General features: G+C 41.9%; 1 protein-coding gene across 1 annotated transcript in view; it reads right to left on the minus strand.

The window, feature by feature from the left end:
- LOC115131852 (plexin-D1) overlaps positions 1-17,012 on the minus strand; it is a 120,568-nt gene that overhangs the window by 69,728 nt on the left and 33,828 nt on the right. Inside the window, exons 8-12 of the mRNA XM_029663888.2 lie at positions 12,884-12,983; positions 11,568-11,666; positions 9,608-9,700; positions 9,350-9,443; positions 8,391-8,548 (exon numbers count right to left, since the gene is read on the minus strand). Of these exons, the coding sequence (XP_029519748.1) occupies positions 8,391-8,548; positions 9,350-9,443; positions 9,608-9,700; positions 11,568-11,666; positions 12,884-12,983 (544 nt within the window). The remainder of the gene's footprint in view (positions 1-8,390; positions 8,549-9,349; positions 9,444-9,607; positions 9,701-11,567; positions 11,667-12,883; positions 12,984-17,012) is intronic.

The following is a 17,012-nucleotide window of genomic DNA, read 5'->3' on the forward strand; positions in this document are numbered from 1 at the left end:
CATAAACCAATGCCTTTCTTAAAATCAATACACCGAAGGATATTTTTTTCAAACCTGCATATTTAGTTAAAAGAAATTCACGTTAGCAGGCAATATTAACCAGGTGAAATTGTGTCACTTCTCTTGCGTTCATTCAACGCAGAGTCAGGGTATATGCAACAGTTTGGGCCGCCTGGCTCGTTGCGAACTGATTTGCCAGAATTTTACATAATTATAAAATAACATTGAAGGTTGTGCAATGTAACAGCAATGTTAAAGTCGGCAACACACGGCCTAGCTCAGCCATACCCCTGGCAAACGCTGGTAGAACACATTCAGTCAAGGGTTGCCAACCATTAGGGTTGCCAACCATTCGATAGAATACGTAACGGTTCCGTAATTCACTGAAAGAATAAACGTTTTGTTTTCGAAATGATAGTTTCCGGATTTGACCATGATCAAAAACTCGTATTTCTGTGTTATAATTAAGTCTATGATTTGATATTTGATAGAGCAGTCTGACTGAGCAGTGGTAGGCAGCAGCAGGCTCGTAAGCATTCATTCAAACTTTACAGCGTTTGCCAGCAGCTCTTAGCAATACTTGATTCAGAGCGCTGTTTATGACTTACAAGCCTATCAACTCCTGAGATTAGGCTGGCAATACTAGTGCCTATTAGAACATCCAATAGTCAAAGGTATATGAAATACAAATAGTATAGAGAGAAATAGTCGACGCGTCATAATTCCTATAATAACTTCAACCTAAAACTTCTTAACTGGGAATATTGAAGAATTGGGAATATTGAACCACCAGCTTTCATATGTTCTGAGCAAGGAACTTAAATGTTAGCTTTTTTAGATGTTGCACTTTTACTTTCTTTTCTAACACTGTGTTTTTGTATTATTTAAACCAAATTGAGCATGTTTATTTATTTGAGATTTTATGTGTATTATATTAAGTTACAATACAAGTGTTCATTGTTCATTCAGTATTGTTCTAATTGTCATTATTACAAATATATATATGATTTTTCAACACTGATACCGATTATTGGAGAACCAAAAAAAGCCGATACCTATTAAATCGGCCGTTTAAAAAAAATATATATAAAAAAATCTACCCAGCACTACTCCTGAACCTGTATAAACACACACATTAGCAACACCTAATCTGGTGCTGTGATTGTGTGCATCCCTAAGACAGGGAAAGTAATCAGTTAGATATCTGGGCGCAGAACCATAAAAAGTCCTGTAAACCAAACCTAGTCTAATCTGGAACACCCTAGCGTCAACAGGCAGCCAGTTTCTGAAAGCAGCTCCTGCCTATAACCTTAGATAAGCCCCCAAACCAGGAAGTACTAGCGTAGTCAAAATGGCATTGAATGAGGGCAGTGGCTTAGCACTTTCATGGAGTCCTTATCAAACAGCTTGTACTTTCTAGCCAAAAACTTAGTCCTGGCATTAACCTTCCCTAGCACTTTATTTGCCATGCGCGCACCTCCCAAGCTGCCATCAATAATACATCCCAGGTAGCTAACAGAGGTTTTAGTAGTCAGCACCTCACCTAACTCCCCTCGGATTTCAGAGGTCCTACCTAACCTAACTCCACTCTGATTTGATTTGACCTACTCAATTTAGGTCAATTTAGGTCTGGATGCAAAAATAATTGCCTCGGTTTTAAGTGCAGAAATAGCTTATTATCTCCAAGCCATTTGCTAATGTTAGTAACCTCTGTGCTAAGTAGGCTCTCCAACATAGTTTTACTTTGTGAGACACCAGAAGTGTAGAGTCATCCTCATAAAGGAAAATACAGCAAGAACAAGCATCTTTTATATCATTAATATACAGTAAAAACAGTAGAGGCCCAAGCACGCTCCCCTGCGGAACACCACAACTCATTGGTTTTGCCTGAGACCGTGAACCATTAACCTCTACTACTTGCTCCCTACCTGATAAATAGGACTTTACCCAGCCTAGAGGGTAACTGCTTAACCCCAGTGCCTCCATTAGGAGACAGTGGTTAAATGTATCAAAGGCCTTTTGTAGGTCAAGCAGTACATTCCACAGAAATGTCCCTCATCAATCTCTTTCCTGATGAAGTCAGTCAAGTAAAGTAGACATGAATCAGTGGAATATGTTTTTTTTAAACCCAACTGAAAATCAGACATTAGACTTTGTTTGTTGACATATGAATACATTTGCTCATGTACAACGCTCTCAAGGATCTTTGATGTTACACTAAGAATAGATACAGGCTTATAATGCCCAAGGTCAGACTTTATCCCATTCTTACACAGAAGTATAACTTTAGCCTGTTTCATGTCCCTGGGAAAGATGCTTTGTTCAAGAGACAGATTGACGATATGTGAAATACAAGGGCCAATTTTCTCAGCAGAATCTATAAGAAACCTTGCATGAATATAATCCAGGCTTGTGGCTTTGTAGCATTCAAGCTCTGCTAGCATACTGACTATTTTGGCTGTTGCTGCCTTTGCAAAAGAAAAAGAGTTTGGCTGAACCCCTAACTCGGCATAATACTTCTTGACTTGGTTGTTTCCATACAAACCAGAACTGGTGGGCAGCGTGCTAACCAGTTTGCTGGCAACAGAAGTAAAAAACAGTTGAATTCATTGGCAAACTCTGCTTATGTTCAGTCCAATAATAAAATCAGGCTGCTCTTGACAGTTCTTACATTTCTTAAAGGCCTTATTCCTTGCTTGGATATATTCATTTTTTTTTAAAACCTTTATTTAACCAGGCAAGTCAGTTAAGAACATATTCTTATTTTCAATGACGGCCTGGGAACAGTGGGTTAACTGCCTGTTCAGGGGCAGAACGAAAGATTTGTACCTTGTCAGCTCGGGGGTTTGAACTCGCAACCTTCCGGTTACTAGTCCAACGCTCTAACCACTAGGCTACCCTGGCGCCCCTGCATTGTCTACCCTACATTATCCACAGGTGTCCAAGTAAATTTTACCCACTTGCTCCCTAAACATTTCAACACAGTATTTTTTGAGTCCTCTGATTTTAACAGTTTTGTGACACTTAAATATATCTTTAAAACCCTCCTTATGCAAAATGTAATAAAATTATCACCTATTCCATATACTATTACTCCACTCTGCAATATTTGAAATGTATCAGACACCATTATTAAGTCAATCGTACTTTGCACTGTTTCACATACCCTGGTGGGATCTTTTATCATTTGGGTCAGAGCAAGTGATTTACAGAAGTGCATAAATACATTGTGGGTTGGGCTATCTTTTTTGCAGACATCAGTATTGAAATCCCCTAACAGAATGATGGCGCCGGAAGAAATGGCAGCAGATTTACGGGCGCCCAACCAATTGTGCTATTATGTGTTTTCTTTTGCGTTATTTGTAACTTATTTTGTACATAATGTTTCTGCAACCATATCTTACGGCAAAAAAAGAGCTTCTGGATATTAGGACAGTGATCAATCACCTCGGATTAGACAAGATTTTTTCTTCAACAAGCAGGATGCACAGGACATTCTCCGAACACCCGACAAGGCCATCATCCCAGTTATTTGCAAGAGGAAGAGACGCGGGTACAGAGGACACAGAGCTGGGTGCCTCGTAAGGATCCGCAGAAGGCGAGTGGGAAAGCTGCCGTTACCGTCAATATTACTCGCCAACGAGTAATATTAGACGAGGTACGATCACGAATATCCTACCAACGGGGCATCAAAAACTGTAATATCTTATGTTTCACGGAATCGTGGCTGAATGATGACATGGATATTCAGCTAGAGGGATATACGCTGCACCGGCATGATAGAACAGCACACTCGGTAAGATGAGGGGGAGTGGTCTGTGCATATTTGTAAACAACAGCTGGGGTACGAAATCTGATTTTGCTCGCCTGAAGTAGAGTATCTTGTGATAAAATACAGACCACACCATTTGCCTAGAGAGTTTTCAGCTACACTTTTCGTGGCTGTTTATTTACAACCACAGACAGATGCTGGCACTAAAACCGCATTCAGTCAGCTGTACAAGGAAATAAGCAAACAGGAAAACACTCACCCAGAGGCGGTGCTTCTAGTGGCTGGAGACTTTATTGCAGGGAAACTGAAATCAGTTCTACTAAATTTCTATCAACATGTTAAATGTGAAACCAGAGGGAATTTGTTTTATAGATCACCTATACTCCACACACAGAGACGCCTACAAAGCTCTCCCTCACCCTCCATTTGTTAAATCCAACCACAATTCTATCCTCCTGATTCCTGCTTACAAGCAAAAATTAAAGCAGTGACTCGGTCTATAAAAAAGTGGTCAGATGAAGCAGATGTTAAACTACAGGATTATGTTAAACTACATTTTGCTATCACAGTGGAACATGTTCTGGGTTTCTTCCGATGGCATTGAGGAGTACACCACATCAGTTACTGGCTTTATCAATAAATGCATCAATGACATCGTCCCCAAGTGATTGTACGTACATATCCCAACAAGAAGCCATGGATTACATGCAACATTCGCACTGAGCTAAAGGGTAGGGCTGCCGTTTTCAAGGTGCAGGACTCGGAAGCTTATGAGAAATCCTGCTAAACCCTCCGACAAACCATCAAACAGGAAAAGCGTCAATACAGGGCTAAGATTGAATCGTACTACACCGGCTACGACGCTCGTCTTATGTGGCAGGGCTTGCAAACTATTACAGACTACAAAGGAAGCACAGCCGCGAGCTGCCCAGTAACACATGCCTACCATCACTCATTCATATATCCTTATGTACATATTCTTTATCCCCTTACATTGTGTATAAGACAGTAGTTTTGGAATTGTTAGTTAGATTACTTGTTGGTTATTACTGCATTGTCGGAACTAGAAGCACAAGCATTTCGCTACACTCGCATTAACATCTGCTAACCATGTGTATGTGACAAATAAAATCGGATTTGATTTGATTTGATTTGATTTACCAGAGGAGCTAAATCACTTCTACGCTCGCGTCGAGGCAAGCAACACTGAGGCATGCATGAGAGAATCTGCTGTTCCCGATGACTGTGTGTTCACGCTTTCTGTAGCCGACGTAAGTAAGATCTATAAAACAGGTCAACATTCACAGGGCTGCGGGCCCAGACGGATTACCAGGATGTGTGCTCCGGGCATGTGCTCACCAACTGGCAGGTGTCTTCACTGACATTTTCAACATGTCCCTGATTGAGTCTGTATTACCAACATGTTTCGAGCAAACCACCATAGTCCCTGTGCCCAAGAACACGAAGGCAACCTGCCTAAATAACTACAGACCTGTAGCAGTCACGTCCGTAGACAGGAAGTGCTTTGAAAGGCTGGTAATGGCTCAAATCAACATCATTATCCCAGAAACCCTAAACCCACTCCAATTTGCATACCGCCCAAACAGATCCACAGTTGATGCAATCTCTATTGCACTCTACACTGCCTTTTCCCACTTGGACAAAAGGAACACCTACGTGAGAATGCTAATCATTGACTACAGCTCAGCGTTCAACACCATAGTACCCTCAAAGCTCATCACTAAGCTAAGAATCCTGGGACTAAACAGCTCCCTCTGCAACTGGATCCTGGACTTCCTGATGGGCCGCCTCCAGGTGGTGAGGGTAGGTAGCAACACATCTGCCACGCTGATCCTCAACACTGGGGCCTTCAGGGGTGCGTGCTCAGTCCCCTCCTGTACTCCCTGTTCACTCACAACTGCATGGTCAGGCACAACTCCAACACCATCATTAAGTTTGCAGACGACACAACAGTGATAGGCCTGATCACCGACAACGACGAGGCAGCCTACAGGGAGGAGGTCAGAGACCTGGCTGGGTGGTGCCAGAATAACAACCTATCCCTCAACATAACCAAGCCTAAGGAGATGATTGTGGATTACAGGAAAAGGATGACCGAGCACACCCCCATTCTCGTCAATGGGGCTGTAGTGGAGCAGGTTGAGAGCTTCAAGTTTCTTGGTGTCCACATCAGCAACAAACTAGAATGGTCCAAACACACCAAGACAGCCGTGAAGAGGGCACGACAAAGCCTATTCCCCCTCAGGAAACTAAAAAGATTTGGCATGGGTTGTGAGATCCTCAAAAGGTTCTACAGCTGCAACATCGAGAGCATCCTGACCGGTTGCATCTCTGCCTGGTACGGCAATTGCTCGGCCTCTGACCGCAAGGCATTCACAGAGGGTAGTGCGTACGGCCCAGTACATCACTGTGGCTAAGCTGCCTGGGATCCAGGACCTCTACACCAGGCAATGTCAGAGGAAGGCACTAAAAAATTGTCAAAGACCCCAGCCAATCCAGTCATAGACTGTTCTCTCTACTACCGTATGGCAAGCGCTACCGGAGTGCCAAGTCTAGGACAAAAAGGCTTCTTAACAGTTTTTACCCCCAACCCATAAGACTCCTGAACAGGTAATCAAATGGCTACCCGGACTATTTGCATTGTGCCCCCCCCCAAACCCCTCTTTTACGCTGCTGCTACTCTCTGTTTATCATATATTCATAGTCACTTTAACTATACATACATGCACATACTACCTCAATTAGCCCGACCAACCAGTGCCCCTGCACATTGGCTAACCGGGCTATCTGCATTGTGTCCCGCCACCCACCACCCGCCAACCCTCTTTTACGCTACTGCTACTCTCTGTTGATCATGCCTATATATAGCCTCGCTACTGTTATAGCCTCGCTACTGTATATAGCCTCGCTACTGTTATTTTTCACTGTCTTTTTACTGTTGTTTTTATTTATTTTACTTACCTATTGTTCACCTAATACTTAAAACATTTAAAAAAAAAATTGCACTGGTAAAGCACATGTGACAAATACACTTTGATTTGATTTGATTTCCCATCAGGGAATCATTACAGTAGCCTAAACTGTGGCAATTAATGGAGTTGCAATGGAGTTGTTTTCAGAGAGTCTCTCCTCTGGCACTAGAGTCCTGCATCTGGCAACAACAACAAAAACTGTCAGTGGTTCTAGAGTTAAGAGAGAACTTGGGGAAATACAATGCGGGGAATTCCACTTGACTTGTGAACTGATGATTTTCGAAAAATAGGCATGGTGGGCTTTTGGTTTCTCTCCCTCTAAAAATAAATAAATAAATAAATAATTCTATAGAACAAACTGTCTTTATTTACAAATTAGTAAGAATGTCTCACCCCATGTTCAAGAATGGCCTTTTCCCCTTTATTCAGATTACAATCGCTCACTTTCGATCATTTGAAATGAAATCTTCTCCAAAATATCATATTTTTTTACCAAGTTAATCTGCTCATATTGTGTGTGTTCAATTATTTGTGACATTGTGACATTTAAATCATATTGAAGATAGAAGCCCCCTCTTAATGAGTTCCGAGAGCCGATCTGTTATCCAACGATTAGTTTAATAGCCCGGTTACTGTAGGTGAGAAAATCCCTCCCAATTTGCAATTTATTTGATGCTTAAGTACTCTAAAGTTTTACAGAGTAACTGCTCATCAACATCTTTATGCTTTCGTTCATAAAATAACAATAAAAAACTTTCAAAATGCAGATGTTTATTTCAACTACAGTACAGTACACACCAGCTCCACGACCACGGGTAAAACCTTGCTGGGATGATAAGATCAATGTATTTGTTGCAATGTTGTATAATCAGTTTCTCAAGCCAAAACGTCTTGATGGCCTTCACCAGTTCATCTTTGTTTGTAAGGTTTGGCAGAGTTACGGATTAATTTTTCAGAATAAAGTAGGCTAATGAAGGCAATAAATTGTTGCTTACTGGAACACCCAAAGTCATCCAATTGTTATAATAGGATTTGAAGAAACAGCCTAACCCTGTGTGGTGAACTATTTCACCACCATTTCATAATGCTCTGAGAGAAGCATGGGACTAGTCTTGATAAATACATTTTTATTTTCACAAAATCTCCATTTGGGTATTGGTTAGCCTACAATTAGGGTGTGGAAATGTTAGGATCATTTTGCTCTTGGTCAGCCTACTCCCGACCGGTCACGTTGTACAGCGCCATATCGTCCTAACGGAAACCCTTAGGGTTTTGTTTTTCTTCACCATAATCTTAATCCAATGAATTAAGATACATTTCTTAAATCAATCCCATATACTATGTTCTCAGAAAAAAAATGACAGCCAATATTAAAAACTGTCAAATGCGTCTCAAAGATGCCCTCTGGTGGTCAAACTAGCACTAACTAGCATTAATGGCAACAATGGCTGACACTTAAATAAAGTACCATAGAATTCTGCGGCAGCCCGCAAGGTGTGTTGCAGCATGACACAACTTTAAAGGTTGAACCACTGTACACTAGAGTATAGGTTCAGTCTTATGGATCTCGCGGATGGGACATGATGTGTGTGTGTGTGTGTGTGTGTGTGTGTGTGTATTCCTACCTTGGTGATCTCGGGGTCAGGACACTGGCTATTCATATACTGGCAGTCATTCCTGGGTCTACAGCTGTTGTCACACCAGCCACACAGATGTCCCAGGTTCTCACGTCCCCAACACTGAGAACAGTCCCCATTGCCCACCCCACAGTTATACACCTCCACTGAGAGTGAAAGAGGGGGAGGGAGAGGGAGAGAGCTTTATTATTACAATACAGCATGCTAGCAACATACAGGCTACATCACGTAACCGTATGGGCTGAATATATTATACTGAGCCTATGTCAGATGCTTTGGATAAAAAATATTTTCAACATAATAGAAATAAACCCAGAAAAACTGAGAGGAAAGACATATGAACAGAAAGAAAGAGAAACAGATGAGCATGCCTATGTTCCAGCACCTCCCATAGAGAAATCATGTGCGCTTGTGTGTGTGTTTTGATGACTGAGCACGGTATGAAGCATCAATCTTGTAATAAAGTATGCCGTTTTTCTGGCTGTGGGCCAGGGCTGTTCTTCTGCTCTAAGGGCTCACATGGTAAACACATGGCCTGTTAACTTTGAGAATATACTGGCATCTGGGAGTGGGCGTGTGTGTGTGTGTGTGTGTGTGTGTGTGTGTGTGTGTGTGTGTGTGTGTGTGTGTGTGTGTGTGTGTGTGTGTGTGTGTGTGTGTGTGTGTGTGTGTGTGTGGTTTTATCCTTGAGGGTAACAGAAGTCCTCGCAAAGATAGCAAAACATAGATCATTCGGGTCCCCACAAGGAAAGAGGCTATTTTAGGGTTTTTGTTTAGGGTTAGGTTTAGAATACGTGTTAGGTTTAGGAGATAGGGTTAAGTTCAGGGTTAGGGGTTTGGTGTTAGGGTTAAGTTTAGGGAAAATAAGATTTTGAATGGGAATAAATGTTTTGGTCCACACAAGGATATTAAGACAAATTTGTGTGTGTGCGTGCATGCGCTCATACCTGTCACGGGTTTAGGGCTGTCGATGTATTTGTCCAGGTGTCCCTTTCTACGCAGACTGAGCTGAAACACCTGACTCTTCTCCACAGTGGTTAGCTATATGGTAAGAGAAACAAACCCGCTGATCGGCCATTTCACCATACACTACCAATTAGCATGGCTTTAATGGGCTATACACTAAACAGCTTATTTCTTATTGGCCCTTTACAAAGATTGTGTTGCGTGACAGCTACTCTTGGAACATGATTGGTTGTACTCACCGTCACTCCACTGCACTTGACCCCTGAGCTGTCCTCCAGCCATCGGGAATCATACCGCTGCTTGTTCCCAAAGTCACACTCTAGCTCCTCCCCCTAAGGAACAAAACAATACAGCCATGTCGTCATGGCAATGACATTTAATTTATAAACCAATCAGAGGGGAGACACAGTCTGACATCACCCAGGGAAACAGGGTTTATGGAGACACATTTTGGGATACTGTATATTACCTTTACACATCTTGTTATGTCTTTACTTTCCTCATCCTAGCTAGTCCTGTAGCTTAGATGCCAATCTGTTTCTGCTTCAGCCAACTGGTTTGGAAATGTCATGCCAAACATTGTCAAGAAAGCAACAAGTTAGACAAAGTAACAGCCTGGCATCCAGAAAACTCCATATTTCACAATAGTTTGTTTTGGAGCTACAAATAGTGTCTCTTTATTCAGAGTGTGCACTTCTTCTAGTTCCATTATCAGCATGGTGGCTGTTTCGTTTAGTTGAGCTAACATACCTATTAGTCGATCAGGGCTAATGTTAATTGGTTCATGAATGTACATGCACTATGTAGGGAATAGAGTGTCATATGAGAAACAATAAAAAGGACCTGGCTGGGAGAGAACTCTGTCCTCCTGAATAGTTGGTAACCATTGACAACCCTGGGAGGGGAGGAATGCAAAACATCTAAATAACCCAGGATAATTGTCCCTGCCAGGCAAATTTAGAATCCATTAATAATTCATCATATTCATCAACATCTGGACAGTAAAGTCCCCTACCTCAGCAACTCATCTGGGATGAGCCAAAACATTTCAGCCAAAACATCAGGAGATACGACCACACATTTTGTGTGTAATAGTGTACACGTCAGGAAGAGAAGTGCAGTCAATCTACTCAAAGTGCTTGTAGTCAGTCATACGGTATGTATGAACAGTTACATATGGATTGATTTAACATGTTATAATAGGCCAGAATAAGTCACTCGGTCTCCCGAGTGGCACAGCAGTGTAAGGCACTGCATCTCAGTGCAAGAGGCTTCACTACAGTGCCTGGTTCAAATCCAGGATGTATCACATCTGGCCATGATTGGGAGTCCCATAGATCTTCTCTGAATAGTCATTGCGTTCTTTGCCCCAGATCGACTACATGCCAATTTGAGGCATAGAGACATGTTTAAACAAGCTAAATAATAGCAAGGATTGCCAGGTCAAGCTAGTTTGGTCTTCCCACTGTAGTATGAGACCTCCTTATCTATACTTTACAACACATATACATCTGACTCACAGCAAAGCTGATGACATTGTTCAAACAACTGAAATTAAATAATAACAGCTATCAAAGGTTGATTATATCTATGCCAATAAACTGTGCATGTGTGTGTTTTTGTGGGTATGTGTGACTAACTGTCTGTCGACATAGAAACCCAGTCAGAGAGTGTGTGAAAGGGCACAGGGTTATGGTTATGACTGACCAGACTTGGCAACTAGTCAGAGATGGAATGTCACAAGCTAACAGAGTCAGACCCTCATCACTTTTTTCCTCCAATAAATTGAGGTTAGGAATTGGGATATACAGATTGATCTGAGATCAGTGTCTGAAGGTAAAAAGTGTCTAAAAGTGAAAAGATAGGGCAAATAGTACTAAAGATTGCTATGTGTTCTTTGAATGTCTCCATATGTCTGTGAATGCCTGTATATCTACTGAGAGATAAGATATCAGAGAACCTGGTGGGAACAGACAGCTAAAAGGTGTTTCAAATAAGTGAGGAGATAAAGCCATTCATCATTCTGATTCTAACCTGTTCATTGCAGTCACTGCAGATGTCTCAGCTCATTCCCAAAGAGCAACCACTGAGGGGTTCACTATCATTCCCACGAATCTCCCTCTAAGAGCCTGAATCACTTCACTCCTATCTTGTACCACATTTAGTATAGTATCTATCAGGGGCTACTGTATATTGTACCTGTACCACGTTGTCTATGAACAGGGTGAAGTTCTGGGTCATCCCCGAGGGCGAAGGTGCAACATTCTCTGCCACAAGACTTGGACAGAAAGTAGCATTCTGGGGGACAGGAAGTGACACAGACACTCAGGGGTTAAAGAAAACAATGGTTCCCCTGCAGACATCCGCTTCCAAAAATACCTGTCCTGTTTATGTTGCTGAGAGGAAGGAGGAGGAAATTAGAGGGTGAAGCTCTGCTCTGCTCAGAGTGAAACAACAGCCTAAAATGGACGGGTGGTGAGGGATTAGAAAAACAGGCCCACCGGAAGGCAAAGATGGCGGAATAATGGCAGGATGGGGCTCAACACAGAAAACCAGACAAATGTTATATCCAGCTAACAGACTAACAGAGCCAAGCTCACTCTGACTCACCTAAACACACGCCTTCAGAGTACACCCGTTTCTATGGACTCGATCAGACTGTGTGTGGGGATCCAAACAGTGGCAGGCAACTTTGCTTCTCTAACACCAATGGCAGTATGAGAGAGGGGTGGCTGGCTGTACCACAGCAGTGATGCTGTCAGAACCTAGGTATGCTCAGAGGAGGTGAGTAGTGTGTCTAAGGGGTTGTGATAGCTTCAATGAACATAACGAGCATTTCCTGCCGTAACATAACAATACTTAAAGGGATAGCTGTTCTCACAACAATTAAAGTTTGACTGAGATTTGTATATCTCAAAAGAGGTTTTATATTGAGATCAGTCCTCCATGCCAAATTTGGACCATTTTAAAAACATCATTACTAACAAACATTTTCAGATGAAAGCAGCTCCCACTCTGGCACCAATCACACTAACTATACACCAGGGCACCATTATACAGCACTGTACAGTAGACAGGAAAAATGGTGAAACAGTGAGCCTATTCTTCACTCTGGTTACAGAGGGCCTATCAAAAGCCACCACCATGAAGTACTGGGAGAGAGAGCCCTGAGAAGGTCAGAGAGGCTTTAACATGGCCCATTATCTCGTTAGGAGTCTGTTAACCATGTCTCCCTGTGTTTTATGGGCTGTTTCAAAAATGGCTGACAACAGTAAGACAGCTTTAACCTGGTATGACTGGCCGGAATGTTACATGAGGCCAAATCAGAATGGACTGAGATCATCATAGGAGCTTCTGATTGGTTGCCATTGATCTAGGGTTTAATTTGACATTTTCCCCGCTAATGTTTAAGGTTAGGACTAGTGGAGAATGGATCCTCGATCTGTAACTAATAGAGCTACTTCTAAACTAGCCAGTGATTCTGACTGGAGTGGTTTAACAGAGGGCTAACTCACCTCTAGCAGGCTATGTTTGGAGTCGTCTTTAGAGGAGAGGCAAGAGTGGCTGTCCTTGTCCCAGTAACACCTCCACCTGGTGCTCAGACAGCTGATACATCTGACACACAGGAGAACACACATAAATAAAGGTTAGACCAGCGTTTCCCAAACTCAGTCCTCCGGACCCCAAGGGGTGCACGTTTTGTTTTTTGCCGTAGCACTACACAGCTGATTCAAATAATCAACTAATCATCCAGCTTTGATTATTTGAATCTGCTGGCCAAACACACACACAGCGGACGAAGCAACATGCAAGGTCAAACAGGGTTACACTGGCTACGAGAGAAGATACTAAACATCGAGTTCCACTATTCACGAGGAGCTCTGTAAAGGCAGGAATCCCTGACAGAGCTGTGTGCATGCGTGTGTGTGTGTTTTCCCAGATAGCAGCCCAAATAAGAACACCTCCACTGTGTGTCACATTATTGCCTGTGGGTGGAAGACAGATGTCCCCACACCAGGAGTGATAGCGCCTTCAGTGATACCCTGTCTGTCTTGTAACAACCATGGGAGAAGGGGTGCCAGCTTGCCATTTAAGAGAGGGGAGATGAAGGGGTTTGCAGGAACGTGATTTGTTGGGTGTGTGTGGGGGACGGTGATTAGAAGCAGACAACCCACTCCAGGGACTCTTATCAGGCAGCTTTTTTGTTTTAGCTAAATTACTCTCACTCACAAACACATACACAGAAACACACACCCCCGCTCTCCCTCTCTCACACTGCTCATCATATAGAGTCATCCTGAAAACCCACCCCTGACCCTCACACACTGAACACACAGATAAGCTCTTACTCTCAGGTCTCTCAGTGAGCACTGTGGTTCAACACACACTCTTAGTCTCTGTCAAGGAGAAAGCTGTTAGGGAGAATCAGGGGCTCAACTTTCACTGGGGACGGGGGACGGGGACATTTTTATTTTTGTCTCCCCCCAGGTTTATCATTGCACTGTGATACAAAAAAACTGGCAATGGTGTGCTTTAGGACCATGCGGACACCACAGATCATGCGGACAAGTGAGTGACCAGCACAGTGCTACTGTCTGCAGCGGCTCACTTTTTTTGCGTCTGCTAAATGACTTAAATGTAAATGTAAATGTGTGTTGCCCCTTTTTTTCAGAGTTGTAAAGGCAAGCAGAGCAGAAACGGGTTACTCTTTAATTGACTGATGTAGCTGTCGAGGTAACTGTTGATTAGACTAAAAGGAAAAAATGATTTATTACCAGTGCTGAGCTAGTAGTGTAACTAACATGTAACGTTAGCTAATGTTCAATCCCCTTTCGACTGAAGTTCTGTCTGAAGAGAATGAACTAGCAAGTAGCTACCACAGCCGGTTCAGCTCTAGCCTCTAGCTATCTGTCAGATAGCAATATCTAACAGCTGTTGTGTGTATGGAAATGTTTTTGTCCCGTTTCAACAGAAGTAAATTAACTTGGCTAGTTTTCGGGCAGTACCATAAGAGCTAGCCAAAAGTTGGCTAACATTAACTAGCTTGCTGACTAACTTTTTTATTATTTTTGCCTCAATCACACTAGACCCGAGTCAAACAATGAAACCAGTGGCCAAACGATTGAAGACGAATATACTGACATTTTTTGACAGCGCAATGTGAGTTTTTATTAGAGTCAGTATAGCAATGTAACGTTATTGATCTGTCAGTTTCCTTAGCTCTACAGGCTACTCTGTCATGGTGCACAGTCAGTAGACAGCACAATATTGATGAAGATGAATGGATACAGATATGTTTGAATGCCCAGTCATGTTCATATCATCTCAGACATAAATTACTGCACTTTAAGATCATCCATAGAGCATCCTATATGCCAGTGAAACTGAATATCATGCCCTCAGAAATGTAATTAGTCTGCTGGAAGTGTAAAACTCAAAGGGGGACATATTTGCATATGTTATGATCTTGTGAAGGCTGGCTGAATTCTGGCAAAGAGTATGATTTGATTTATTAGATTCACTAGATTTGATTTATTTATTTTACCTCAGCAGGTCTACAGATTCTTCTCCCTGTTTTTGTTTGATTGGAAATGTTGATACTGGAGACTGTTATAAGAAGAAACTATGTAACCTAGCATTTATAGTGGCTAAGAAATGCATTGCCATTAATTGGAAGGCTGGTTATCCTACCACAACTTCAGACTGAATGGCAGAAATGTCAAATTGTGTATCAATATATTTGATTTATTACAAGAATAAGGGTATACTGTGCAACTTTCATAAGGTCTGGGTGCCTGTTTGATAGAAGGGGTCGATATTGAAAACATTCAATTATTTTTGTCGTACAGTCGCAAATAAAACAATTATTTTCATGGCACACGAGACACCTGTGTGATTTGGCCTGTCTCAGTGGACTAATCCATTGAGGAGGCCCAGTGGTGTAAAGTACTTTAAAGTAAAAAATACTTTAAAGTAGCCTACTACCTAAGTAATTTTTTGGGGTGTATCTGTACTTTACTTTGCTATTTATAGTTTTGACAACTTTTACTTTTATTTTACTCCACTAAATTCCTAAAGAAAATAATGTACTTTTTACACCATAAACATTTTCCCTGACACCCAAAAGTACTTGTTACATTTTAAATGCCTGAGGGCACAGTGTGTTGTGAAATCTTTGAATGTAATTATGTTTTTAAAATGGTATAAACTGCCTTAATTTTGCAGGACCCCAGGAACGGGGATTCATAATAAATACAAATACAAATGCTTAGCAAGACAGGAAAATGGTCCAATTCACACATTTATCAAGAGAACATCCTTGGTCATCCCTGAACATCCCTGCCTTTGATCTGGCAGACTCACTAAACATAAATGCTTTGTTGGTAAATTATTGTCGGAGTGTGCTGCCGGAAATCCGTTAAAAAAACGTTTTTAAATATGTATAAGCAATTTCAAATGATTTATACTTTTACTATTGATAATTAAGTGTATTTAAAACTAAATGCTTTTAGACTTTTACTCAAATAGTATTTTACTGGGTGACCTTCACTTTTACTTCAGTTATTTTCTATTAAGGTATCTTTACTTTTACTCAAGTATGACAATTGGGTACTTTTTCCACCACTGAGGAGGCCGTGGGGATGCCATGGTCCAAGAATATGGGGATTGTGGATCAGATGCACAAGGCACGTCACCAGAATGTGCTCTCTCCCGCCATTTTGTGGGTATTCATTGTTTCATACCTTTTTTTATTTCACCTTTATTTAACCAGGTAGGCAAGTTGAGAACAAGTTCTCATTTGCAACTGCGACCTGGTCAAGATAAAGCAAAGCAGTTCGACACATACAACACATGGAGTTACACATGGAGTAAACAAACATACAGTCAATAATACAGTTGTGAAAAAAAGTCTATATACAGTATGTGCAAATAAGGTAGGATAAGGGAGGTAAAAAGGCAATAAATAGGCCATGGTAGTGAAGTAATTACAATATAGCAATTAAACACGGCAATGGTAGATGTGCAGAAGATTAATGTGCAAGTAGAGATACTGGAGTGCAAAGGAGTAAGATAATTAAATAAATACAGTTTGGGAATGAGGTAGATGGATGGGCTATGCACAGGTGCAGTGATCTGTGAGCTGCTCTGACAGCTGGTGCTTAAAGCTAGTGAGGGAGATATGAGTCTTCAGCTTTAGTGATTTTTGCAGTTCTTTCCAGTCATTGGCAGCAGAGAACTGGAAGGAAAGGCGGCCAAAGGAAGAATTAGCTTTGGGGATGACCAGTAAAATATGCCTGCTGGAGCGCGTGCTGCTATGGTGACCAGTGAGCTGAGATAAGGCGGGGCTTTACCTAGCAGAGACTTGTAGATGACCAGGAGCCAGTGGGTGTGGCGACGAGTATGAAGTGAGGGCCAGCCAACGAGAGCGTACAGGTAGCAGTGATGGGTAGTATATGGGGCTTTGGTGACAAATCAGATGGCACTGTGATAGACTGCATCCAATTTGTTGAGTAGAGTGTTGGAGGCTATTTTGTAAATGACATCGCCGAAGTCGAAGATCGGTAGGATGGTCAGTTTTACAAGGGTATGTTTGGCAGCATGAGTGAAGGATGCTGAGTTGTGAAATAGGAAGCTAATTCTAGA

This window comes from Oncorhynchus nerka, linkage group LG7 (genome assembly GCF_034236695.1).
Source record: "Oncorhynchus nerka isolate Pitt River linkage group LG7, Oner_Uvic_2.0, whole genome shotgun sequence".
Lineage (NCBI taxonomy): Eukaryota > Metazoa > Chordata > Actinopteri > Salmoniformes > Salmonidae > Oncorhynchus > Oncorhynchus nerka.